Below are 27800 nucleotides of genomic sequence, written 5' to 3' on the forward strand. Positions count from 1 at the left end.
CACCTGGAATGCTTTTCCAACAGTCTTGAAGGAATCTGTGGTCCAACTCATCCCAAACCATCTCTACTGGGTTGAGGTCGGGTGATTGTGGAGGCCAGGTCGTCTGATGCAGCACTTCATCACTGCTTCTTCGTCAAATAGCCCTTACACAGCCTGGAGGTGTGTTGGGTCATTGTCTTGTTGAAAAACAAATGATAGTCCCACTAAGTGCAAACCAGATGGGATGGCGTATCGCTGCAGAATGCTGTGGTAGCCATTCTGGTTAAGTGTGTCTTGAATTCTAAATTAATCACAGACAGTGTCACCAGCAAAACACTCCCACACCATCATACCTCCTCCTCCATGCTTCACGGTGGGAACCACACATGCGGAGATCATCCGTTCACCTACTCTGCGTCTCACAAAGACACGGTGGTTGGAACCAAAAATCTCAAATCAGACCAAAGGGCAGATTAACACCAGTCTAATGTCCATTGCTTGTGTTTCTTGGCCCAAGAAAGTATCTTCTTCTTTTTGGTGTCCTTTAGTAGTGGTTTCTTTGCAGCAATTCGACCATGAAGACCAGATTCATGCAGTCTCCTCTCAACAGTTGATTCTGAGATGTGTCTATTACTTGAACTCTGTGAAGCATTTATTTGGGCTGCAATTTCTGAGGCTGGTAACTCTAATGAACTTGTCCTCTGCAGCAGAGGTAATTCTGGGTCTTCCTTTCCTGTGGTGGTCCTCATGAGACCCAGTTTCATCATAGCGCTTGATGGTTTTTGTGACAGCACTTGAAGAAACTTTCAAAGTTTTAGACATTTTCTGCCATTGACTGACCTTCATGTCTTAAACCTGTTAGGGAACGCCTCACCAATATCCAATAGTATAGCATGGCGCGAAATACAAACACCTAAAACATATGACTATTTTACACCATTTTAAAGATAAGACTCTCGTTAATCTAGCCACACTGTCCGATTTCAAAAAGGCTTCACAGCGAAAGCAAAACATTAGATTATGTCAGGAGAGTACCCTCCAAAAATAATCACACAGCCATTTTCAAAGCAAGCATATATGTCACAAAAACCAAAACCACAGCTAAATGCAGCACTAACCTTTGATGATCTTCATCAGATGACAACCCTAGGACATTATGTTATACAATACATGCATGTTTTGTTCAATCAAGTTCATATTTATATCAAAAAACAGCTTTTTACATTAGCATGTGATGCTCAGAACTAGCAAACCCACCGCAAACTTCCGGTGAATTTACTAAATTACTCACGATAAACGTTGACAAAAAACATAACAATTATTTTAAGAATTATAGATACAGAACTCCTTTATGCAATCGCGGTGTCCGATTTTAAAATAGCTTTTCGGTGAATGCACATTTTGCAATATTCTGAGTACATAGCCCGGCCTTCACGGCTAGCTACTTTGACACCCACCAAGTTTGGCCCTCAGAATTAGTATAAGAAAAATTGGATTACCTTTGCTGTTCTTCGTCAGAATGCACTCCCAGGACTTCTACTTCAACAACAAATGTTATTTTGGTTCGAAATAATCCATAGCTATATTGAAATAGCTCCGTTTTGTTCGTGCGTTCAGGTAACAATCCGAAGGGTGACGCGCCGGCGTGTTTCGTGACAAAAAAAAATCAAAATATTCCATTACCGTACTTCGAAGCATGTCAAACGCTGTTTAAAATACATTTTTATGCGATTTTTCTCGTAAAATAGCGATAATATTCCAACCGGGAGACGTTGTATTCGTTCAAACAGTGAAAGTAAAAAATGGAGTCGTCTCGTGCATGCGCGCACCAGTGTCATTGTCCTCAGAAGGACCACTCACAAAAACCCCTTCTGTTTTTCGCCCAGAGACTGCAGAGCTATCATTCCACTTTCTAGCGCCTTCCTAGAGCCAATGGAAGCCTTAGAAAATGTCACGTTACAGCAGAGATGCTGTATTTTTGATAGAGAGGCTACAGAAGGACAAGAAATGGTCAGACAGGGCACTTCCTGTATAGAATCTTCTCAGGTTTTGGCCTGCCATATGAGTTCTGTTATACTCACAGACACCTTTCAAACAGTTTTAGAAACTTTAGAGTGTTTTCTATCCAAATCTACTAATTATATAAATATTCTAGTTTCTGGGCAGGAGTAGTAACCAGATTAAATCGGGTACGTTTTCTATCCGGCCGTGAAAATACTGCCCCCTATCCCTAACAGGTTAACATGGCACACCTGTTAACTGAAATGCATTCCAGGTTACCACCTCATGAAGCTGGTTGATAGACTGCCATGCGTATGCAAAGCTATCATCAATATAAGAGTGGCTACTTTGAAGAATCTCAAATATAAAATATACTGCTAAAAAAAATAAAGGGAACACTTAAACAACACAATGTAACTCCAAGTCAATCACACTTCTGTGAAATCAAACTGTCCACTTAGGAAGCAACACTGATTGAGAATAAATTTCACATGCTGTTGTGCAAATGGAATAGACAAGAGGTGGAAATTATTGGCAATAAGCAAGACACCCCCAATAAAGGAGTGGTTCTGCAGGTGGATGACCACAGACCACTTCTCAGTTCCTATGCTTCCTGGCTGATGTTTTGGTCACTTTTGAATGCTGGCGGTGCTTTCACTCTAGTGGTAGCATGAGACGGAGTCTACAACCCACACAAGTGGCTCAGGTAGTGCAGCTCATCCAGGATGGCACATCAATGCGAGCTGTGGCAAGAAGGTTTGCTGTGTCTGTCAGCGTAGTGTCCAGAGCATGGAGGCGCTACCAGGAGACAGGCCAGTACATCAAGAGACGTGGAGGAGGCCCGTAGGAGGGCAACAACCCAGCAGCAGGACCGCCCTCCATGTGCTCGCCAGAGGTAGCCTGACTGCCATTGGGTACCGAGATGAGATCCTCAGACCCCTTGTGAGACCATATGCTGGTGCGGTTGGCCCTGGATTCCTCCTAATGCAAGACAATGCTAGACCTCATTTGGCTGGAGTGTGTCAGCAGTTCCTGCAAGAGGAAGGCATTGATGCTATGGACTGGCCCGCCCGTTCCCCAGACCTGAATCCAATTGAGCACATCTGGGACATCATGTCTCGCTCCATCCACCAACGCCACGTTGCACCACAGACTGTCCAGGAGTTGGCGGATGCTTTAGTCCAGGTCTGGGAGGAGATCCCTCAGGAGACCATCCGCCACCTCATCAGGAGCATGCCCAGGCGTTGTAGGGAGGTCATACAGGCACGTGGAGGCCACACACACTACTGAGCCTCATTTTGACTTGTTTTAAGGACATTACATCAAAGTTGGATCAGCCTGTAGTGTGGTTTTCCACTTTAATTTTGAGTGTGACTCCAAATCCAGACCTCCATGGGTTGATAAATTGGATTTCCATAGATTATTTTTGTGTGATTTTGTTGTCAGCACATTCAACTATGTAAAGAAAAAAGTAGTTAATAAGATTATTTATTTCATTCAGATCTAGGATGTGTTGTTTAGGTGTTCCCTTTATTTTTTTGAGCAGTGTATATTTTGATTTGTTTTGCATTTTTTTGGTTTCTACATGATTCCATATGTGTTATTTCATAGTTTATTTATTTATTTATTTATTTTATTTCACCTTTATTTAACCAGGTAGGCAAGTTGAGAACAAGTTCTCATTTACAATTGCGACCTGGCCAAGATAAAGCAAAGCAGTTCGACAACATACAAAAACACAGAGTTACACATGGAGTAAAACAACATACAATCAATGACACAGTAGAAAAATAAGACTATATACAATGTGAGCAAATGATGTGAGATAAGGGAGGTAAAGGCAAAAAAGGCCATGGTGGCAGAGTAAATACAGTATAGCAAGTAAAACACTGGAGTGGTTGATTTGTTATTTGAAGAAAGTTCAAAGTTAAAATATAAATAATATGGTGCAAAGGAGCAAAATAAATAAAATAAATAAATACAGTAGGGGAAGAGGTAGTAGTTTGGGCAAAATTATAGATGGGCTATGTACAGGTGCAGTGATCTGTGAGCTGCTCTGACAGCTGGTGCTTAAAGCTAGTGAGGGAGATAAGTGTTTCCAGTTTCAGAGATTTTTGTAGTTCGTTCCAGTCATTGGCAGCAGAGAACTGGAAGGAGAGACGACCAAAGGAGGAATTGGCTTTAGGGGTGTCCAGAGAGATATACCTGCTGGAGCGCGTGCTACAGGTGGGTGCTGCTATGGTGACCAGTGAGCGGAGATAAGGTGGGACTTTACCTAGCAGGGTCTTGTAGATGACCTGAAGCCAATGTGTTTGGCGACGATTATGAAGCGAAGGCCAGCCAACGAGAGTGTACAGGTCGCAGTGGTGGGTAGTATATGGGGCTTTGGTGACAAAACGGATGGCACTGTGATAGACTGCATCCAGCTTGTTGAGTAGGGTATTGGAGGCTATTTTGTAAATGACATCGCCGAAGTCGAGGATTGGTAGGATGGTCAGTTTTACGAGGGTATGTTTGGCAGCATTTGTGAAGGATGCTTTGTTGCGAAATAGGAAGCCAATTCTAGATTTAACTTTGGATTGGAGATGTTTGATGTGAGTCTGGAAGGAGACTTTACAGTCTAACCAGACACCTAGGTATTTGTAGTTGTCCACAAATTCTAAGTCAGAACCGTCCAGAGAAGTGATGCTGGACAGGCGGGCAGGTGCAGGCAGCGATCGGTTGAAGAGCATGCATTTAGTTTTGTATTTAGGAGCAGTTTGAGACCACAGAAGGAGAGTTGTATGGCATTGAAGCTCGTCTGGAGGGTTGTTAACACAGTGTCCAAAGAAGGGCCAGAAGTATACAGAATGGTGTCGTCTGCGTAGAGGTGAATCAGAGATTCACCAGCAGCAAGAGCGACATCATTGATGTATACAGATAAAAGAGTTGGCCCAAGAATTGAACCCTGTGGTACCCCCATAGAGACTGCCAGAGGTCCGGACAGCAGGCCCTCCGATTTGACACACTGAACTCTATCAGAGAAGTAGTTGGTGAACCAGGCGATGCAATCGTTTGAGAAACCAAGGCTACTGAGTCTGCCGATGAGGATGTGGTGATTAACAGAGTCAAAAGCTTTGGCCAGGTCAATGAATACGGCAGCACAGTATTGTTTCTTATCGATGGCAGTTACGATGTCGTTTAGGACCTTGAGCGTGGCTGAGGTGCACCCATGACCAGCTCTGAAACCAGATTGCATAGGGGAGAGGGTGCGGTGGGATTCGAAATGGTCGGTAATCTGTTTGTTGACTTGGCTTTCGAAGACCTTAGAAAGGCAGGGTAGGATGGATATAGGTCTGAAGCAATTTGGGTCAAGAGTGTCACCTCCTTTGAAGAGGGGGATGACAGCAGCTGCTTTCCAATCTATGGGAATCTCAGACGACACGAAAGAGAGGTTGAACAGGCTAGTAATATGGGTTGCAATAATTTCGGCAGATAATTTTAGAAAGAAAGGGTCCAGATTGTCAAGCCCAGCTGATTTGTAGGGGTCCAGATTTTGCAGCTCTTTCAGAACATCAGCTGAATGGATTTGGGAGAAGGAGAAATGGGGGAGGCTTGGGCGAGTAGCTGTGGGGGGTGCAGTGCTGTTGAATACAGTAGGGGTAGCCAGGTGGAAAGCATGGCCAGCCGTAGAAAAATGCTTATTGAAATTCTCAATTATAGTGGGCTTATCGGTGGTGACAGAGTTTCCTATCCTCAGTGCAGTGGGCAGTTGGGAGGAGGTGTTCTTATTCTCCATGGACTTTACAATGTCCCAGAACATTTTAGAGTTTGAGTTGCAGGAAGAAAATGTCTGTTTGAAAAAGCTAGCCTTGGCGTTTCTAACTGCCTGTGTGTATTGGTTTCTAACTTCCCTGAAAAGTTGCATATCGCGGGGGCAGTTCGTTGCTAATGCAGAACGCCACAGGATATTTTTGTGTTGGTTTAGGGCAGTCAGGTCTGGGGAGAACCAAGGGCTATATCTGTTCCTGGTTCTAAATTTCTTGAAAGGGGCATGCTTATTTAAGATGGTGAGGAAGGCATTTAAAAAAAAATAACCAGGCATCCTCTACTGACGGGATGAGGTCAATATCCTTCCAGGATACCAGGGCCAGGTCGATTAGAAAGGCTTGCTCGTTGAAATGTTTCAGGGAGCGTTTGACAGTGATGAGTGGAGGTCGTTTGACCGCTGGCCCATTACGGGTGCAGGCAATGAGGCAGTGATCGCTGAGATCTTGGTTGAAAACAGCAGAGGTGTATTTAGAGGGCACGTTGGTTAGGATGATATCTATGAGGGTGCCAGTGTTTGCGGCTTTGGGGTTGTACCTGGTGGGTTCATTAATAATTTGTGTGAGATTGAGGGCATCAAGTTGGATTGTAGGATGGCTGGGGTGTTAAGCATGTCCCAGTTTAGGTCACCTAGTAGCACGAGCTCTGAAGATAGATGGGGGGCAATCAGTTCACATATGGTGTCCAGAGCACAGCTAGGGGCCGAGGGGGGTCTATAGCAGGTTGCAATAGTGAGAGACTTGTTTTTAGAGAGGTGGATTTTTAAAAGTAGAAGTTCAAATTGTTTGGGTACAGACCTGGATAGCAGGACAGAACTCTGCAGGCTATAGTGCTTACGTCTTCACTATTAATCTTAAATGTAGAAAATAGTAAAATAAAGAAAAACTCTTGAATGAGTAGGTGTGTCCAAACTTTTGACTGGTACTGTATAGATCATGAATAAATACAGGTTAATTACACTATTCTACTTTTAAGTGGGGGACTTTTACTCTGAACGTTTTCGATATTCCGTGACCCGGAAGTACTTGTTTTATTGTCGCTGTGGAGAAGCTGGTTGGAAGTCCTTGAAAATATAACACACACAGCCAGTTTATTTATCAAAACACGGGGCTACAACCATGGCAAGAAGATTAATGTAAGTTGCAGTTATTACATATAATGCCACTGTGCTTCAAGTCGCCTTCAGAAAAATCAGTCTGCTCACGTAGCAAACGTTATCTTTTGATGTAGGCTAGTTAGTTAGCTGCCGTAACTGTAAAGGTATCTAATACCATAGCTAGCCAAATCGCCAGTTATTGTTGTAAAAAGACCATAGACAGAGGCAAGTAACGTTAGTTTAGTTTTCTGTAGATCAAGAAAGCCATCTTTCCAGCTAACTATATTATTTAGCTAGTTAGTTGCTTACCTGATTAACCTCAACTCCACGAGTTAATGTGGAACTGACAGCGTTAACTGCTTTGCGTATATTAAGACAATCATGTCAGTCAATAGTATCAAATTCCCAGTTTATGCTACAAAACCAACTTTAAGAGGTTTTAAAAAATAAATAATGTTTGACAAAAAAATCCATGATGTGCGGCAGGTAGTCTAGAGATTAAAGCGTTGGGCCAGTATCCGAAGTGTTCCTGGTTTGAATCCCCGAGCTGACACGGTAAACATGTGTTGTTCTGCCCCTGAACAAGGCAGTTAACCCACTGTTCCCCGGTAAGGCGTCATTGTAAATACGAATTTGTTCTTAACTGACTTACCTAGTTAAAGAAAGTTTACATTTTAAATAGAAATGTACAGTAAGGCGTTGTTGGCAGAATAGATGGATGCTGTTCAATGCATGATTCATATTTCACCAATACATTTCTTGGCAGTCCAAAAAATATTGTTCTCAGGTTGTATCAGAGATGGCCTGGTACATTGTTTGCAGCACCACCCATTCGGGATGCACTGTTTCAAAAACGGACGACTGTAACTAAGGCTGGGAATGTCAATACAATCAAACTAGCAAGTGCAATGATCACAAGTCTGTCATAACGTGGCTAGCGCACGTGTTAAACTCAAGGCAAAGATTTGTGTCACTAAACCAAGATAGATCACAGCCCCTCGTTTCCAATGGGAAGAAATTAGTCAAAGTGGGCAGAACAAGTAAGGAGGTGGGCAGAGCCAAGCACGTGCTAGCGAGATCCTATTGGCCCGTTCTAGCACTTCTGCATATTTCCTTTAGGGAACGCCTCTTCAGAAGTGCTCGTGTGCAATGACTCAATTTGCCTTTGCACGCATAAACAACACAATAAAACAAATATATATACAAATACACTTTTGCAAAAGGTAAAGTCTACAAAACTTAGTCCACTCTGTTCATAACAGATTCTAGTTTTGGGAACAGTAAACTGTATTGAGATCAAAAGTTTCATTGTTGAGAAAATGTCAGCAAAATCCATCTTGTTCCATCTTCTCATGCTGCCTGCCAGTGGGCTTCTTCTCGGTACCATGTTTGATAGTGAGTGGAAACGCTAAGCGAGTGCTTCACATTTATATATCCGGTGAAATGTCTGTCTCATTGTTCTGTCTGTGCTCAGGGCATGATGCCGTACTTTTCTATTTGGCCCGTGCAATGATTTGTGTTGTCAATTCATTTTGGCCAGCTACCATATCGCCCATGATGTGCTGCACTACAAGTCACAAGCAAGTATACAGTGCATTGGGAAAGTATTCAGACCTCATGAGTTTTTCCACATTTTATTATGTTACAGCCTTATTCTAAAATTGAATTAAATAGTTTTTCCCCCTCAATCTACCCATAATGACAAAGCAAAAACAGGTTTTAGAAATAACTAACTGAAATAACATTTACACAAGTATTCAGACTTTTTACTCTGTGCTTTGTTGAAGCTTCATTGGCAGCGATTACAGCCTTGAGTCTTCTTGGCTATGATGCTACAAGCTTGGCACACCTGTATTTGAGGAGGTTCTCTGCAGATCCTTTCAATCTCTGTCAGGTTTGATGGGGGGCGTTGCTGCACAGCTATTTTCAGGTCTCTTCAGAGATGTTCAATCAGGTTCAAGTCCGGGCTCTGGCTGGGCCACTCAAGGACATTCAGAGACTTGTCCCGAATCCACTCCCGCGTTGTCCTGTTGGAAGGTGAACCTTCGCCTCAGTGTGAGGTCGTGAGCACTCTGGAGCAGGTTTTCATCAAGGTTCTCTCTGTGCTTTGCTCCGTTCATCTTTCCTTCGATCCCAGTTTCTGCCGCTGAAAAACATCCCCACAGCATGATGCTGCCACTCTAGTGCTTCACCGTAGGGATGGTGCTGGGTTTCCTCCAGATGTGACGCTTGGCATTCAGGCCAAAGAGTTCAATCTTGGTCTCAAGCAAACTCCAAGTGGGCTGTCATGTGCCTTTTACTGGCCACTCTATCATAAAGGCCTGATTGGTGGAGTGCTGCAGAGATGGTTGTCCTTCTGGAAGATTCTCCCATCTCCACAGAGGAACTCTGGAGCTCTGTCAGAGTGATCATCGGGTTCTTAGTCACCTTCCTGACCAGGCGCTTCTCCCCCAATTGCTCAAGTTTGGCTGGGCGGCCAATTCTATGAAGAGTCTTGGTGGTTCCAAACTTCTTCCATTTAAGAATGACGGTGGCCACTGTGTTTTTGTTGACCTTCAATGCTGCAGACATTTTTTTCTACCCTTTCCCAGATCTGTGCCTCGACACAATCCTGCCTCGGAGCTCTACGGACAATTCCTTCGACCTTATGGCATGGTTTTTTGCTCTGACATACACTGTCAACTGTGGGACCTTATATAGACAGGTGTGTGCCTTTCCAAATCATATCCAATCAATTTAACTTACCACGGGTAGACTCCAATCAAGTTGTAGAAACATCTCAAGGATGATGAATGGAAACAGGATGCACCTGATCTCAGTTTCGAGTCTCATCGCAAAGGGTCTGAATACTGTGTAAATATGGTATTTCTGTTTAGTTGTAATAGTCAAGGGGTCTGAATATTTTCCAAATGCACTGTATCTCTTTTGTTTTAACATTTTATATAGAGCATCCTATGTACATAAGTGGATATTATAAAGGGTCATCTTTTTCAAATAATACAATGGCAGTTTGTGTCGCAGCCTATGCCTTTTTACAAAAAAAGCATGCATCTATGTTTGGCCTGCAAATTTGTAATTTTTTCAATGTGGCCCCTGTGCACTGATTGAGTTTGACAACTCTGGGCTAGCGTATCCTATTTATGTAGCTCTTTTTTTTAGCAAGCTGAAAACAAGCATTTGCTAGCTAGTTGCTGGGAGGATGTCATGTCATTGTTTTTGGTGGCTACAGCTAGAGCTGCAGGCAACATTTGTTTAGCTAGCAAGAAATGTGAATCACTTTGCTTGCTAGCTATTCTGAACTTGAATGGCTGTAGTCCATATTGAGTGTATGTCTTAGTTGTCAATCAAATGTATTTGACATCGATCAAATGGGCAGGCAGCAGGCAACTAAGACCAGCAGGCTACTATTCCCCATAATTCTTCAGTGCAATTTTCACGTCCAAATAGCTGAAAAAGTTTGATTGTGTTAATCTAATAATGTTCCCTCGTTAGATTTTAGCGCATCTCGTTTCTGGCTAGCATTAGTTGTTGATCTTGTTGATGTGCATAGGCGACTGAGGGAGAGAGAGCCTAGCTTTTTCATGGTTGTTTGATAAATAGGACCATGAAGTTCCCAAATATAGGAGGACTCAAGTGGTATTTACATATTTGCAGAAATCAATTCAGGTGTATTTTTTGGCTTTTGGCGAATGTGTTCTAATGATCTAACGTCGAGCTGTTGCTCCTGCCTGTAAACACACAGTCCAGTTCAAAATGAATAATGAGAAACAGATGGCTCACAAGTCCTCAACTGGCAGCTTCATTAAATTGTACCCACAAAATACCAGTGTCAACGTCAACAGTGTAGGGGCAATTCCGGGATGCTGGCCTTCTAGGCAGAGTTGCAAAGAAAAAGCCATATCTCAGACTGGCCAATAAAAATAAAAGATTAAGATGGGAAAAAGAACACAGACACTGGACAGAGGAACTCTGCCTAGAAGGCCAGCATCCCGGAGTCGCCTCTTCGCTGTTGATGTTGAGACTGGTGTTTTTGCGGGTACTATTTAATGAGGCTGCCAGTTGAGGACTTGTGAGGCGTCTGTTTCTCAAACTAGACACTAATGTACTTGTCCTCTTGCTAAGTTGTGCACCGGGGCCTCCCACTCCTCATTCTATTCTGGTTAGAGACAGTTTGCACTGTTCTGTGAAGGGAGTAGTGCACAGTGTTCTACGAGATCTTCCGTTTCTTGGCATTTTCTACCATGGAATAGCCTTCATTTCTCAGAACAAGAAAAGACTGACGAGTTTCAGAAGAAAGTTATTTGTTTCTGTCCATTTTGAGCCTGCAATCGAACCCACAAATGCTGATGCTCCATATACTCAACTAGTCTAAAGAAGGCCAGTTTTATTGCTTCTTTAACCTCTATGGGCTAGTCAACAGCCAGTGTAATCCCGTGGCGCGTTTTTCAAATACCTTAGAAATGCAAAACCTTCAATTTTTCAAAAATATGACTATTTTACACCATTTTAAAGATAAGACTCTCGTTAATCTAACCACACTGTCCGATTTCAAAAAGGCTTTACAACGAAAGCAAAACATTAGATTATGTCAGCAGAGTACCCAGCCAGAAATAATCAGACACCCATTTTTTAAGCTAGCATATAATGTCACATAAACCCAAACCACAGCTAAATGTAGCACTAACCTTTGATGATCTTCATCAGATGACAACCCTAGGACATTATGTTATACAATACATGGGCCGTTGAAGATAGAGAGTAAAGTAGCCTAATAAGCCTATACAATTTGATAAACAATAACTTTAGCTGGAATGATACTGACAATTACCGACATTGCCCTCATACCGAAGCAATTTTGCTAATGTCGATAATTTTGGTGATTAGGGTACACAATGTTTCTGCAGATGTTTTTGTTCCAAAAACCATTATTTGGTTAAAAGTAATGTGCATTAACCTGCTTCCTGCAATGAAAGTATCTTCCCTGTTTCGCGTCTGACTCTCACTCCCGCTCCCCATAGGTGGGTATTAATGCGCTACTGTGGGCTGTATTCTTACTCAAGTAATTTCTGAAGAAAGTAACTTACATTTTACCAAATCACTTCAGTTACATAGATTTATATTATTATACTGTCGCTGTTGGATGAAAACCTTGCAACTCCAAATTGTATTATTATTTTAATTTTTATTATTATTCTTTTTCCTACCTGAATCAATATTATTGGTTCCACTTAACCTCTTGGGGCTAGGTGGGACGCTAGCGTGCCACCTGTGGTGCACTCCATCAACAGCAGGTGCATTTCAAGAGCGGCAAATTTGAATCCAAATAAATGTCAAAATTCAAATTTTTCAAAAATACAACTATGTTACACCATTTGAAAGATAAACATCTCCTTAATCTAACCACGTTTTACGATTTCAAAAAGGTTTTACGGCGAAAGCATAAATTTAGAGTATGTTAGGACAGTACATTTACAAGAGTTGTGTGTAATGTTTTGTCAAGTCAAAGACAGGGTCACCAAAACCATAAAACCAGCTAAAATGATACACTAACCTTTTACAATCTCCATCAGATGACACTCCTAGGACATTATGTTAGACAATGCATGCATTTTTAGTTCTATCAAGTTCATATTTATATACAAAAACAGCGTTTTACTATGGCATTGATGTTGAGGAAATCGTTTCCCTCCAATAACCGGCAGTCAAGTCAGCGTCACAAATTAAATAATTAAAATTAGAAAACATTGGTAAAATATTATATTGTCATTTAAAGAATTATAGATTTACATCTTTTGAACGCAATCAACTTGCCAGATTTAAAAATAACCTTACTGGGAAATCACACTTTGCAATAATCTGAGCACTGTGCCCAGAAAAATACGCGTTGCGATACAGACTAGACGTCATGTTGGGGAGATCTAAAATCGAAAATACTATGTAAATAATCCATTACCTTTGATTCTCTTCATCAGATGTCACTTCCAGGTATCACAGGTCCATAACGAATGTAGTTTTGTTCAAAAAAGCTCATCATTTATGTCCAAAAATCTCCGTCTCGTTAGCACATGATGTAAGCCAGCCGGACTTCTCGTCATGAACGAGGGGAAAAAATATATTTCCGTTCGTTCAAACATGTCAAACGTTGTATAGCATAAATCATTAGGGCCTTTTTTAACCAGAACATGAATAATATTCAAGGTGGACGAATGCATAGCCTTTTATAACGTATTGGAACGAGGGTACCCAACATGAAGTAGCGCGCCAGGTGTCTAATGGGACATCACCGTTCCATGGCTCTTGTTCGGTCAGATCTCCCTCCAGAAGACTCAAAACACTTTGTAAAGGCTGGTGACATCTAGTGGAAGCAATAGGAAGTGCCAAAATATTCCTAAACCCCTGTGTTTTTCAATGGGATAGGTTTAAAGTCAATACAACACATCAGGTATCCACTTCCTGTCAGAAAATGTCTCAGGGTTTTGCCTGCCAAATGAGTTCTGTTATACTCACAGACACCATTCAAACAGTTTTGGAAACTTTAGAGTGTTTTCTATCCATATATAATAAGTATATGCATATTCTAGTTACTGGGTAGGATTAGTAACCAGATTAAATCGGGTACATTTTTTTTATCCAGACGTGCAAATGCTGCCCCCTAGACCCAACAGGTTAACGTCTATATGAACGCTTCACGACCCTTTGACCAGCGAAATGTATTCAATATAGCTTGTCATCAAAACCACGCTCGAGGAGATTGCGACAACGTCCATCATACATGTCAGATTTCAATACTGGCGATGTCCTAATGCGAGAGATTTTCTTCTCTCAGATAAACCGTTGATCATATTTTTGTGATATTCCTACCTCTAGAAATGTGTAATTTAAGAGGGCCCACCACATTTCTCCTTTGTGTCTGCCTCTTCAGTCCAGGGTGCATTACATGGTGCCGTTGCGAATGTCAGACTCCACTCTGCGAGGCACATCGATCTGCAGGTTGACCATGGTGAGATTGTAGACTCCTAAATTGATAGTGCCGTTTTGTTTAGGTGATTTTATTCTAACCATCTACTTCACATGCTGATATTGACTTTGTTATTATTGGGTGCAGCTACGTTGGTAATTAAGTATTTCTCAGATACCCTGAGTATTTAAAACATAAGGAACACCTGCTCTTTTCATGACAGCCTGACCAGGTGAAAGATATGATCCCTTATTGATCTCACTTGTTAAATCCACTTCAATCAGTGTAGATGAATAGGGGGAGACAGGTTAAATAAAGATTTTTAAGCCTTGAGACAATTGAGACATGGATTGTGTGTGTGTGCCATTCAGAGGGTGAATGGGCATGACAAAAGATCTAAGTGCCTTTGAACTGAGTGTGGTATTAAGTGCCAGGTGCACCAGTTAGTGTATCAAGAACTGCAACGATAAACCGTTTCCCATGTCTATCAAGAATGGTCCACCACCCAAAGGACATCCAGCCAACTTGAGTCAACATGGGCCAGCATCCCTGTGGAACACTTTCGACACCTTGTAGAGTTCATGCCTCGACGAATTGAGGCTGTTTTGAGGGCGAAAGGGGCTGCAACTCAATATTAGGAATGTTTTCCTAATGTTTTGTACACGGACTATAATTCTGCTGTTGAAATTGTGTTTTGAGTGCGAGCGCAAATTAAATGGCTAGTTGGCTACACTGAACAAAAATATAAACGCAACATGTAAAGTGTTGGTACCATGTTTCATGAGCTGAAATAAATGATCCCCAATTTTTTCAATGTGTACTAAAACTGTATTTCTTTCAAATGTTGTGCACAAATTGGTTTACATCGCTGTTAGTGAGCATTTCTTCTTTTCCAAGGTAATCCATCCACCTGACAGGTGTGGCATATAGGGTTGCACATTTTAGGGAATATTCAGAGGTAGAAACCTTCAGTGGGAATATATGGGAATTAATATTAATACCATTTAAATGTAGATGTTTTTTGCACTGGATATAAACTCATCAAAAAAATAAACGTCCTCTCACTGTCAACTGTGTTTATTTTAAGCAAACTTAACATGTGTAAATATTTGTATGAACATAAGATTCAACAACTGAGACATAAACTGAACAAGATCCACAGACTAACAGAAATGGAATAATGTGTCCCTAAACAAAGGGGGGGTCAAAATCAAAAGTAACAGTCAGTATCTGGTGTGGCCACCAGCTGCATTAAGTACTGCAGTGCATCTCCTCCTCATGGACTGCATCAGATTTGCTAGTTCTTGCTGTGAGATGTTACCCCACTCTTCCACCAAGGCACCTGCAAGTTCCCGGACATTTCTGGGGGGAATGGCCCTAGCCCTCACCCTCTGATCCAACAGGTCCCAGACGTGTTCAATGGGATTGAGATCCGGGCTCTTCGCTGGCCATGGCAGAACACTGACATTCCTGTCTTGCAGGAAATCCAGCACAGGATGAGCGGTATGGATGGTGGCATTGTCATGCTGGAGGGTCATGTCAGGATGAGCCTGCAGGAAGGGTGCCACATGAGGGAGGATGATGTCTTCCCTGTAACGCACAGCGTTGAGATTGCCTGCAATGACAACAAGCGCAGTCTGATGATGCTGTGACACACCGCCCCAGACCATGACTGACCCTGTTCCTCCAAATCCATCCCGCTCCAGAGTACAGGCCTCGGTGTAACGCTCATTCCTTCGACGATAAACACGAATCACCCTTGGTGAGGCAAAACCGCGACTCGTCAGTGAAGAGTACTTTTTGCCAGTCCTGTCTGGTCCAGCGACGGTGGGTTTGTGCCCATAGGCGACGTTGTTGCCGGTGATGTCTGGTGAGGACCTGCCTTACAACAGGCCAACAAGCCCTCAGTCCAGCCTCTCTCAGCCTATTGCGGACAGTCTGAGCACTGATGGAGGGATTGTGCGTTCCTGGTGTAACTCAGGCAGTTGTTGCCATCCTGTACCTGTCTCGCAGGTGTGATGTTCGGATGTACCGATCCTGTGCAGGTGTTGTTACACGTGGTCTGCCACTGCAAGGACGATAAGCTGTCCGTCCTGTCTCCCTGTAGTGCTGTCTTAGGCCTCTCACAGTACGGACATGGCAATGTATTGCCCTGGTCACATCTGCAGTCCTCATGCCTCCTTGCAGCATGCCTAAGGCACGTTCACACAGATGAGCAGGGACCCTGGGCTTTTTTTTTTTTTTTTCAGAGTCAGTAGAAAGGCCTCTTTAGTGTCCTAATTTTTCATAACTGTGACCTTAATTGCCTGCTGTCTGTAAGCTGTTAGTTTTAACGACCGTTTCACAGGTGCATGTTCATTAATTGCTTATGGTTCATTGAACAAGCATGGGAAACGGTGTTTAAACCCTTTATAATGACGATCTGTGAAGCTATTTGTATTTTTACAAATTATCTTTGAAGGACAGGGTCCTGAAAAAGGGTTGTTTCTTTGTTTGCTGTGTTTTTTTACCATATCATATGGGCTAAAAACTATCAAAATAAAGAATGTCGCACACACCATTTATAAACTCCCAGCAATTGAATGTGTATTTACCAACGTTTCGGCATCACTGTGCCTTCCTCAGGGTAATGTCATGAATACTAGAACCAGGTTATGGAGACAAACAGAGCAATTAGTGCAACCAATGACAATACTGAGGTGTATCATAATGATTAAGTTAATTAAAGTGTATTAGTGAAACTGTTAGTATATTGCATATGAAATATATTATGCTATTGTTATCATATACAAACATAATGGTATATTGTACATCATATTAGCATCAACATACATTTGTTTCATTCAATTTCACATAATTTCATATTTGAGGGAGGAGATTGAATGGTTGACTTCAATGTTGTAGAATTTAACCGTTCCAACTCCTCCCTCAAATACACAGGCATTGAGCATGTTGCTCTACCTAGGAGAGGAGTTAACATCGAGATCCTACTACTACAAAGGGAGGCTTACTGGATAAAATCATAATAAAATCTCCCAAAATACATCATCCAGGAGGAACCTCTTGATGGGGCTGTCCATATTGGCAGACTGATATGGCCATTTCTTGAGGAGACTCCTTCCCCTCCAGGAGACTGTCAAACATGATGACAACACGACCCCAATGGGTGTTGCTGGGCAGCTTTAATGTGGTGGTCTTATTCTTCTCACTTTGCTTGGTGAGGTAGATTGCTGCTATAACTTGATGACCCTTCACATACCTAACCATTTCCTTGGCTCTCTTGTAGAGTGTATCCATTGTTTTCAGTGCCATGATGTCCTTGAGGAGCAGATTCAATGCATGAGCAGCACAGCCAATGGGTGTGACGTAAGGGTAGGACTCAACTTTAGACCAAGCAGCCTTCATGTTTGCATCATATTCTGTCACCAGTGCAAAATACCTTCTGTGGTCCAAGGTAATTGATGACTGCCTTCAGCTCATCTGCAATGTAGAGACCGGTGTGTCTGTTGTCCCTTGTCTGTGCTCTTGTAGAATACTGGTTGAGGGGTGTAGATGATGTAGTTAATTATTCCTTGCCCACGAACATTCGACCACCCATCAGAGATGATTGCAATACAGTCTGCTTTCTCTATGATTTACTTGACTTTCACTTGAACTCTGTTGAACTCTGCATCCAGCAAATTAGTAGATGATGCATGTCTGGTTGGAGGGGTGTATGCTGGGCGAAGAACATTCAGAAATCTCTTCCAATACACATTGCGGGTGAGCATCAGAGGTGAACCAGTTGCATACACAGCTCAAGCAGACATTCATTAGCATTTCTCTGACTACATTCCTCCATTGAGTCAAACAAACTTCTGATTCCAGGAGGACCATGAGCTGTTGCTATCGATAAGGTGTCTGATTCATAATTTTCACCTCAAATAGAAGTAGAGGGACTTTTGTCAGGGGTTGCTTGTTCTGAGGGTACTTTATGCACTTGGCCAGATGATTCTGCATCTTTGTTGCATTCTTCACATATGATTTGGCACAGTATTTGCAAATGTACACAGCTTTTCCTTCTACATTAGCTGCAGTGAAATGTCTCCACACATCAGATAGTGCTCGTGGCATTTTCCTGTAAAGATTAGGGAAAAAATGAGTAAAAAAAAAACCCAAATACAATTCCATGTACAAATAAATCGTTAAGCAGTTAGATTAAACAACTCCTTTGTGAGAAATGTTTTAAAATGAAACGTATGGAAACAGGTGAATTAACACTCCTCAGTTAGCAGGCTCAAGCAAGCTAAACCCACAAGCTAAAACCCAACTAGCAGAAATTTTTAACAAGTTAGAAATGTTTTGACCACACTTTTCTGTAGGCTAATATTTACTAGTTTAAAAAAAATCATGTATGTCCTAGAAAATGTATTCACCCCAACTAGTATTGGTATTTTCTTAAAACGGCATTGTTGGTTAAGGGCTTGTAAGTAAGCATTTCACTGTAAGGTAATCACAACTTACCAGAAAGCATGTAGTCCTTGGCTCAGACAGTGTAGTAGTGTGGGCTCAATAACTCATTAGTGTGCAAGATCTTGAGAATCATCTGTACATTTGATGGAAGAGTGCACTGCACATGTGATAGAAGAATGCACTGTGCATGCTGAGGGTTGCAATTCCATTGAATTGGGGATAGTTTAACCAAAATATGCCACAAGACCTAGAATGGCCTTATGTGTATCCCACAAAAAAGCTTCACTGTTTTAAAAAAAAAATGAATTTTAAGCGAAATTCCCCAAATTCCCAGGCTTAACCTCCCATGGAAAATTTCCGACCCTTTGCAACCCTAGTGGCATACCAGTAAGCTGATTTTAAACAGCATGATCATTACACAGGTGCAGCTTGTGTTGGGGACAATAAAATGCCACTCTAAAATGTGCACTTTTTTCACACAACACAATACTACAGATGTCTCAGGTTTTGAGGGCGTGTGTAATTGGAATGCTTACTGCAGGACTGTCCTCCAGAGCTGTTGCCAGAGAATTGAATGTTTATTTCTTTACAATAAGCCGCCTCCAACATCGTTTTAGAGAATTTGGCAGTACTTCCAATCGGTCTCAGAACACATGTAACCATGCCAACCCAAGACCTCCACATCCGGCTTCTTCACCTGCAGGATTGTTTGAGACCAGTCACCCGGACAGCTGATGAAACTGGTTTGCACAACCAAAGAATTTCTGCCCAAACTGTCAGAACCTGTCTCAGGGAAGCTCATCTGCATGCTTGTCATCCTCACCAGGGTTTTGACCTGACTGCAGTTCGACGTCATAATCGCTTTCAGTGGGAAAATGTTCACCTTATATGGCCACTGGCATGCTGGAGAAGCGGGATTTTCATGGATGAATTCTGGTTTCAACTGTACCGGGAAGATGGCAGAAGGCATGTATGGCGTCGTGTGGGCGAGCGGTTTACTGATGTCAATGTTGTGAATATTGGTGGTGGGGTTATGCTATGGGCAGGCATGAGCTACGGACAAAGAACACAATTGTATTTTATTGATAGCAATTTGAATGCACCCTTTGCTATGAGACTCAAAATTGAGCTCAGGTGCATCCTGTTTCCATTGATCATTCTTGAGTCCACCTAGGGTAAATTCAATTGATTGGACATGATTTGGAAAGGCACACACCTGTCTATATAAGGTCCCACAGTTGACAGTGCATGTCAGAGCAAAACCCAAGCCATGTGGTTGAAGGAAATGTCCGTAGAGCTCTGTGGGACAGATCTGGTGAATGGTACAAAAAAAATTCTGCATCATTGAAGGTCCCCAAGAACGCAGAGACCTATATCATTCTTAAATGGAAGAAATTTGGAACGACCAAGGCTCTTTCTAAAGCTGGCCGCCCGACCAAACTGAGCAAACGGGGGAGAAGGGCCTTGGTCAGTGAGGTGACCCAGAACCCGATTGTCACTCTGACAGAGCTCTGGAGTTCCTCTGTGGAGATGGGAGAACTTTCCAGAAGGACAACCATCTCTGCAGCACTCCACCAATCAGGCATTGGTGGTAGTGGCCAGACAGAAGACACTCCCGTGGCTGGTGGTGGCAGCATCATGCTGTCGGGATGTTTTTCAGCAGAAGGGACTGGGAGACTAGTCAGGATCTAGAAAGATGAACGGCGCAAAATACTGAGTTATCCTTGATGAAAACCTGCTCCAGAGCACTCATGACCTCAGACTGGGGCGAAGGTTCACCTAAGCACACAGCCAAGACAATGTACGAGTGGCTTTGGGACAAGTCTCTGAATGTCCTTGAGTGGCCCAGCCAGATCCCGGACTTGAACCAGATCGAACATCTCTGGAGAGACCTGAAAATAGCTGTGCTGTGACACCCCCCATCCAACCTGACAGTGCTTGAGAGGATCTGCAGAGAAGAATGGGAGAAACTCCCCAGATACAGGGGTGCCAAGCTTGTAGCATCATGCCAAATAAGACTTGAGGTTGTAATCGCTGCCAAAGGTGCTATTGTGAGTGCAATAAAAGGTCTTAAAGTCTTAAATTCAACTTCCTGTAACCTGCTGATATCATGAGGGAAAATCAATCAATCAAATGTGTTTATAAAGCCCTTTTTACTTACATCAGCAGATGGCACAACGTGTATTTACGTCGACTGTAAGGTCGGAATCTTTAGGCTAGCCGCAATGAGTCCTATAGCAGGCTTGATACATGCTCCTCCAGCTCAGAGGCTTCAGAGACGTGCTTCGAGCAGCAAACCCAGATTAACTGTGGAGAAGAAAAGCTAGTTTAATTTAGATGGGTAGTCGGGCTAAGGGACAGTTGACTAGTTAAAATTACTTGTGGTAAAAAATATTTGATATTAGCAAATTGATTGAACAGACTTTCTTTAACTCGAAAGCTAGAGACTCCTTGACACATTTCCAACCGGTCCAGCACCTAGGACTGGAGAAGAGGGGAGGCCCAGGACTATTGAAATGCACCCCAATGACATGGGTCCAATGACATTAGTCCCCTTCCCTATATTGTACTGACTGCACCTGCTCACTTTCTACTCTCACTGTTAATCTGTTATGTTCAGAAGAAGACTGTGTTGGCCAAAAGCATTGCTATAGCCACAAAAAAAGGGTAAAATAAGCATTGATTGTATGGACCAGTTTCCTGGAGCCAGATTATTAAAACTGTTCTTAGACTAAAAACACTTTCCATTGATTATCTATATTGGGCATACCTTTTAGTCCAGGAGTAGGGGTCTGGGAAACTGACCCTGGAAAGTGTGCTTGGGCTCTCCTTCAACCCACTCTCCTGTTTTCCATACAGATACCCACTGTACCAGATCGGGAACCCCCAACTGAGGATCTTCCGGCCGCCATTCTCCCTGACTCTGGTCCGACCAGGGAAGGAGCAGCCTCAGGACACAGTGCAGTTCAGAATCCCCATGGAGTAAGTCTGTTTTTTTAATGACCTGTAACAGCACTGTGAGTTGTAAATTAAATTTGTGTCCAAATGAATGAGGGCACACTGAGGGGGAGAATGGTTGATAATCGGACCCCAGCTCAGAACCCAATTCCATTTCCCCTCCTTTTACTTAGTGTACATGTTCCCCGTCCCCTCATAGATTTAAAAGCATTAGATGGGTGTGTAAGAATCTTCACTGTATTTCTTACACCAGTCCATTTCCATGAGGTGGAGTGAACAAGTGCTGGTCTGCATCCTGGCCACTAGATGGAGTGCTAACCTAAAGAAATGAACGGCAGCCATCGGCTTCAGGCTTATGAAGGTTGTTCCTCTGACCCCAGTACTGAGCTGATTGACTGAGCATGAGATGGGAAGAAGAGAACTGAGTAGGTAGCGGCTTCCCCAAACTATTGATTCAGGGTCAGGTATATTTTCAAGGGCAACATGTTCTTACTGTGAGTGTTATTGCTTTGCTAGCTCAGTTCATCCATGTTCGCACAACTTAACCATGACATCAAGCATGTACAGGGAACAATTATTACCATCCAGAGCCGTAGATACAAAGAGTTGAGAGATGTACTATCATTTTATTGGGGTCTTGTTGGCATTACATTTCTTGCCACAATGCCATTGTCTTGGTCCAAGAAGTAGGTCACAAGTCATCTGCTGCTTCGACCATCGACAGTCCAATGACTCCACTGAATTTAAATTGATGCTTCAAGTAGAGCATCAAACCAGTCTTTGCAGGGGCTTATTCCTAATCTATTCATTCAGGTACTGGGTTCCCGCCCCAGACTCCATGTTTGTTGGTGAAATGTTATTTATTTATTTTTTCCCTGGGGCCTTTGCCTGGGCCAGGGAGAGGCACATGGTTGCTGTACCTCCACACCCCAAAAAACAGTGTGTTTACTACACCTTGTTGATCCTCTTCACAGACACACACACACACACACACACACACACACACACACACACACACACACACACACACACACACACTGTCTCTCTCACTCGCTTACACACATCTATACCCTTCCCGGATCACCTAATGTACATATTGATGACTACTCAGGGTTTCCATTTGGAAAACGTGGCGCCGGACGTTTGACCGGCAGCATTTTTTAGTTACAGGACATTTAAGAAATTTACCGGACCCATATGCATTGGTTTCGTGACCTGATTAGGGCGTCCACCTACGGTTCTCAGAATGACAGAAATCACATTTAGTTCATGGTATTTCATCTTAACAGAACATGCAGCTCGAATACAACGGCGTGCGTAATTCTTACCGAATTCCAATGAGGAATTTGAAGATGCATAGGCGGAGCATCCATAAGGCTAGGGGAAGCTAAGTTTTCCCTAGAGTAAATTGCATTAAAATGCCAAAATTGTATAGCCTAATTAGCGTACTACTGTCTATACAGAAATAAATAAATTCATTCAAAATAGGCGGCTATACCAGAAAGCATGATTTGACCACAGAGGATAATTCGCTTCTTTAAATAAAAAGCTGTGGATCGTTTTAAATGGCATAGCCTACAGTCGGAAGGGCCCGCAATTTGGGCAAATCGCGCCTCAAATACCAAATAGATGATTGAGTCGCAATATTAAAAATACATTTGTGGAAAAACAGTTTGGAAAACAAATGGCTATTGCTGTAAAGAGAAGACAACTATAAGACAGTCTTTTCATTATCAAAATTCTCAACTTAATTGAGCAAAAAGTATTGGCACCAGCGGAGATCGGTCATATCCCCGGTGAGTGTGCATATTCACCGTTTTTATCATTCACTTTCCTCTTCCTTTACTCCCTGTTCACTCATGACTGCACGGCCAGGCACGACTCCATCATTAAGTTTGCAGATGACACGACAGTGGTAGGCCTGATCACCGACAACGACGAGACGGCATATAGGGAGGAGGTCAGAGACCTGGCCGTTTGGTGCAAGGACAACAACCTCTCCCTCAACGTGATCAAGACTAAGGAGATGATTGTGGACTACAGGGAAAGGAGAACCGAGCATGCCCCCATTCTCATGGACGGGGCTGTAGGGGAGCAGGTTGAGAACTTCAAGTTCCTTGGTGTCCACATCACCAACAGACTAACATAGTCCAAGCACACCAAGTCAGTACATCACCGGGGCCAAGCTCCCTGCCATCCAGGACCTCTATACCAGGCGGTGTCAGAGGAAGGCCCAAAATATGGTCAAAGACTCCAGCCACCCTAGTCATAGACTGTTCTCTCTGCTTCCGCATGGCAAGCGATACCGGAGCGTCAAGTCTAGGTCCAAGAGGCCTCTAAACAGCTTCTACCCCCAAGCCATAAGACTCCTGAACATCTAATCAAATGGCTACCCAGACTGCTTGCTGCTCTTTAATTATTTGTTACTTTATTTCTTATTTTTTTAGATATTTTTCTTAACTGCATTGTTAATTAAGGGCTTGTAAGTAATAATTTCACTGTATGGTCTCTACACCTGTTGTATTCGGCGCATGTGACAAATAACGTTTGATTTGATTCCAGGTTAGATTACCGTCGTTGTATTTGTGTCTCCCCTTTTCCAAGGCCTAATAAATGATCACACAAAATGGTTTTTATTGGTATGTTTGTCAGTGTTAGCAGAGTTGGCTACCCTGTCATTTTTGTTGTATTAAAAAATATTCTGCTAAGGTCTCCACTCATATAACGTGTAGTAGAATTGCATGAAATGTGTTTTTATAAAAGGCCAACATTTTCCTGTGCAAAGAAAGGAGAAGGAATGTATATAGCTTATACCTACTCTAAGTAACTACGCGCTGCATTGAAAAAGCAGTAGTCTGTCAATTTATTTCCCCAATATAGAAAAGTTGACCTATTCTATTGGTCAGCTTGTCGTTCTATGCAAGAAGAAATAGCCTATTCCAAACAGACCCTGGGACAATTGTGGGATGATAGATCCAAAATTCTTACAACAATGCCTACATCCAACATTTTAAAAAGCAATGAGGCTCATGCAACAGATCAGAACGTTAAAATGGTGCTAAACAATATTTTTAAAAATGTTTAGGGGTAAACTATTCTTCAAGTTATAAGCGCAGCAATGCGCACAAGGCAGTAGGCTACGCGCGAATGTTTGTTTCATAATCCAATTAGTGGGGAAACATCCTTGTGAGCGGTTTCATGTGACAGAAATAAAAATATCCATTCAAAATTTTGAAAGAGGGGACATGTAAATATTCAACAACTAGCATGGGTTGATAATGACTAGGATTGTGCCTTTGGCTACTGGACAATGAAAGAAAGTTTATTTGAAAACCAATAGAACATGAGAGGAAACGGCTAATGGTTTCAATGGCATATGGAAGTTTTTGCAAATCAAAACCTGCACGTTTGGTGGGATTTTGGCTAGGCTACTTTGAAGCAAGGTAAGACATGCCTCATATGTAGTAAAACGTCCCGGATTCTAACAATTAAATGTTTCCTTTATAATTGTGGCCATTTTGGTTTTTCTTTTTTACACGCAATTTCTTTTAAAAATGTTGCACACGGATTGGGCTTATTAAAGCACGTTTCACTCCAGCAGAAACAAACGCCTGTTTGAGCTGTTTTTGGCAGCTCTCGCGCTACATCGACTGGTATTTCATTATTAGGCTAAAATGCATTATTTCACAATGGGCTTTGCCCCTCCCCCAATATTATTTATCAGCTTAAAAAAAATGAATTATCAGCCGAAAGCCGCCTATTACCATCTAACGGAAACCATATGACTACTGTGCCGTCACTACAATAAAGTGTTGATTGTGATTGTGTCCGTAGGTAGTAGCGTTTTTTGTAGTGAGCCTTTCTTGAGTGCTTTAATTTAGTTTTTCTCAGGACGAACACAAGGTTTGCTTTGTCTGCCTAGCACCTGGGGCCTAAAATCAAGACACACCCATAGAGGTCCTATTTTATTCTGTGGACTCGCAGGACGGAACTCGACTCGTTCTCTCTTCTCCTCGCTTTATTATTATACACTTCCCAAACGCTCTGCAAACGTTTCGAAAACTATGCAGCCGTCTCCTAATCCTTCCTTGGCACTTTGACTGGCTCAAAACAACCGGGGAGTGTTTCTCTCTCGCTTCCTTAGTGCTGAGGTCGTTTGGTTTCTCTTGTCATTTTGAGTGTTCATTGAGTCATTTTGTGGTCTTGAAGTATCTCTTCCTTTCTCCAGCGCCATCGTTGGGTTTCTAGGTTTACATACACATTCTTGTGTAAGAGAACAGTGACTGGCTTCAGATTTCAGGATACACACACACACACACACACACACACACACACACACACACACACACACACACACACTTAGTGGCCGCTTGTCTTGTGCAGTTCAATGTGAGTTTTTCTGTGGGGTGGGGGGTTGAGATAAATGTCTGTTGCTCACAACATAGACAATACAGTATGTGTTCCATATAATTAGGAATTAGAATACTGTAATGGACATGAACCGTCTTATGATGGGATAAAGGTCAGCAATTTTGGTCAGGGAGTTGGTCAACTATGGTTTGCCAGTGCTGTGATAAGATATTGTGTAAAATAAGGAATTTGAAGTATGTATCTGCACCGTATGTCTGTTAGCTAGCCAGCCAGCCAGTTTTAGAGGAATTATTCCATAAATGTTTCAAATTAACTGCCAATATGCCAGCATTCCATTCAAACAATATAAGTCAATCCACAGCCATACACTGACTGAAATCAGTTGATGATAGGACTTAGACAAGTTGTACTAATATTGTATGTTATCATAGCATTCACAGCTTTCCACAAAAGCAACATTTTTAACATTTGTGGTCTGTTTACATATACAGTATTTTAGAGGTTTACACAGAACATCGGTATAAAACCTGTGTAAACTAGAGGTCGACCGATTAATCGGAATGTCCGATTAATTAGGGCCGATTTCAAGTTTTCATAACAATTGGTAATCGGTATTTTTGGACACCGATTTGCAGATTTTTTTTTAACTAGGCAAGTCAGTTAAGAACACATTCTTATTTTCAATGACGGCCTTGGAACGGTGGGTTAACTGCCTTCTTCAGGGGCAGAACGACAGATCTTTACCTTGTCAGCTCGGGGATTCGTTTTTGCAACCTTCCGGTTACTAGTCCAACGCTCTAACCACCTGCCTTACATTGCACTCCATGAGGAGCCTGCGTGGCAGGCTGACTACCTGTTACGCGAGGGCAGCAAGAAGCCAAGGTAAGTTGCTAGCTAGCATTAAACTTAGTTTTTTTTATAAGATATTAATCTTAACATAATCACTAGTTAACTACACATGGTTGATGATATTACTAGTTTGTCTAGCGTGTCCTGCGTTGCATATAATCGATGCGGTGCCTGTTAATTTCTCATTCAATCACAGCCTACTTCGACAAACGGGTGATGATTTAACAAGCGCATTTGCGAAAAAGCACTGTCGTTGCACCAATGTACCTAACCATAAACATCAATGCCTTTCTTTAAAATCAATACACAAATATATATTTTTAAACCTGCATATTTAGTTAATATTGCCTGCTAACATGAATTTATTTTAACTAGGGAAATTGTGTCACTTCTCTTGCGTTCCTTGCAAACAGTCAGGGTATATGCAGCAGTTTGGGCCGCCTGGCTCATTGCGAACTGTGTGAAGTCCATTTATTCCTATCAAAGGCCGTAATTAATTATGACATAACATTGAAGGTTGTACAATGTAACAGCAATATTTAGATTTAGGGATGCCATCCGTTAGATAAAATACGGAACGGTTCCATATTTCACTGAAAGAATAAACGTTTTGTTTTCGAAATGATAGTTTCCGGATTCGACCATTTTAATGACCAAAGGCTCATATTTCTGTTTGTTATTATGTTATAATTAAGTCTATGATTTGATATTTGATAGAGCAGTCTGACTGAGCGGTGGTAGGCACCAGCAGGCTCGTAAGCATTCATTCAAACAGCACTTTCATGCATTTGCCAGCAGCTCTTCGCAATGCTTCATGTATTGCGCTGTTTATGACTTCAAGCCCCGAGATTAGGCTGGTGTAACCGATGTGAAATGGCTAGCGAGTTAGCGGGGTGCGCGCTAATAGCGTTTCAAACGTCACTCGCTCTGAGACTTGGAGTAGTTGTTCCCCTTGCTCTGCATGGGTAACGCTGCTTCGAGGGTGGCTGTTGTCGATGTGTTCCTGGTTTGAGCCCAGGTAGGAGCGAGGAGAGGAACGGAAGCTATACTGTTACACTGGCAATACTAAAGTGCCTATAAGAACATCCAGTAGTCAAAAGTGTATGAAATACAAATCGTATAGAGAGAAATAGTCCTATAATTCCTATAATAACTACAACCTAAAACTTCTTACCTGGGAATATTGAAGACTCATGTGAAAAGGAACCACCAGCTTTCATATGTTCTCATGTTCTGAGCAAGGATCTTAAATGTTAGCTTTTTTACATGGCACATATTGCACTTTTACTTTCTTCTCCAACACTTTGTTTTTGCATTATTTAAACCAAA

General features: G+C 42.3%; 1 protein-coding gene across 1 annotated transcript in view; it reads left to right on the forward strand.

Moving 5' to 3' along the window:
- The first annotated feature begins 6801 nt into the window (after positions 1–6801).
- mrpl23 (mitochondrial ribosomal protein L23) overlaps positions 6802–27800 on the forward strand; it is a 127855-nt gene continuing 106856 nt past the window's right edge. The window contains exons 1-2 of the mRNA XM_045688025.2: positions 6802–6922; positions 21153–21275. Of these exons, the coding sequence (XP_045543981.1) occupies positions 6906–6922; positions 21153–21275 (140 nt within the window). The 5' untranslated portion in view covers positions 6802–6905. The remainder of the gene's footprint in view (positions 6923–21152; positions 21276–27800) is intronic.

This window comes from Salmo salar, chromosome 10 (genome assembly GCF_965601325.2).
Source record: "Salmo salar chromosome 10, fSalSal1, whole genome shotgun sequence".
In the NCBI taxonomy this organism is placed as follows: Eukaryota; Metazoa; Chordata; class Actinopteri; order Salmoniformes; family Salmonidae; genus Salmo; species Salmo salar.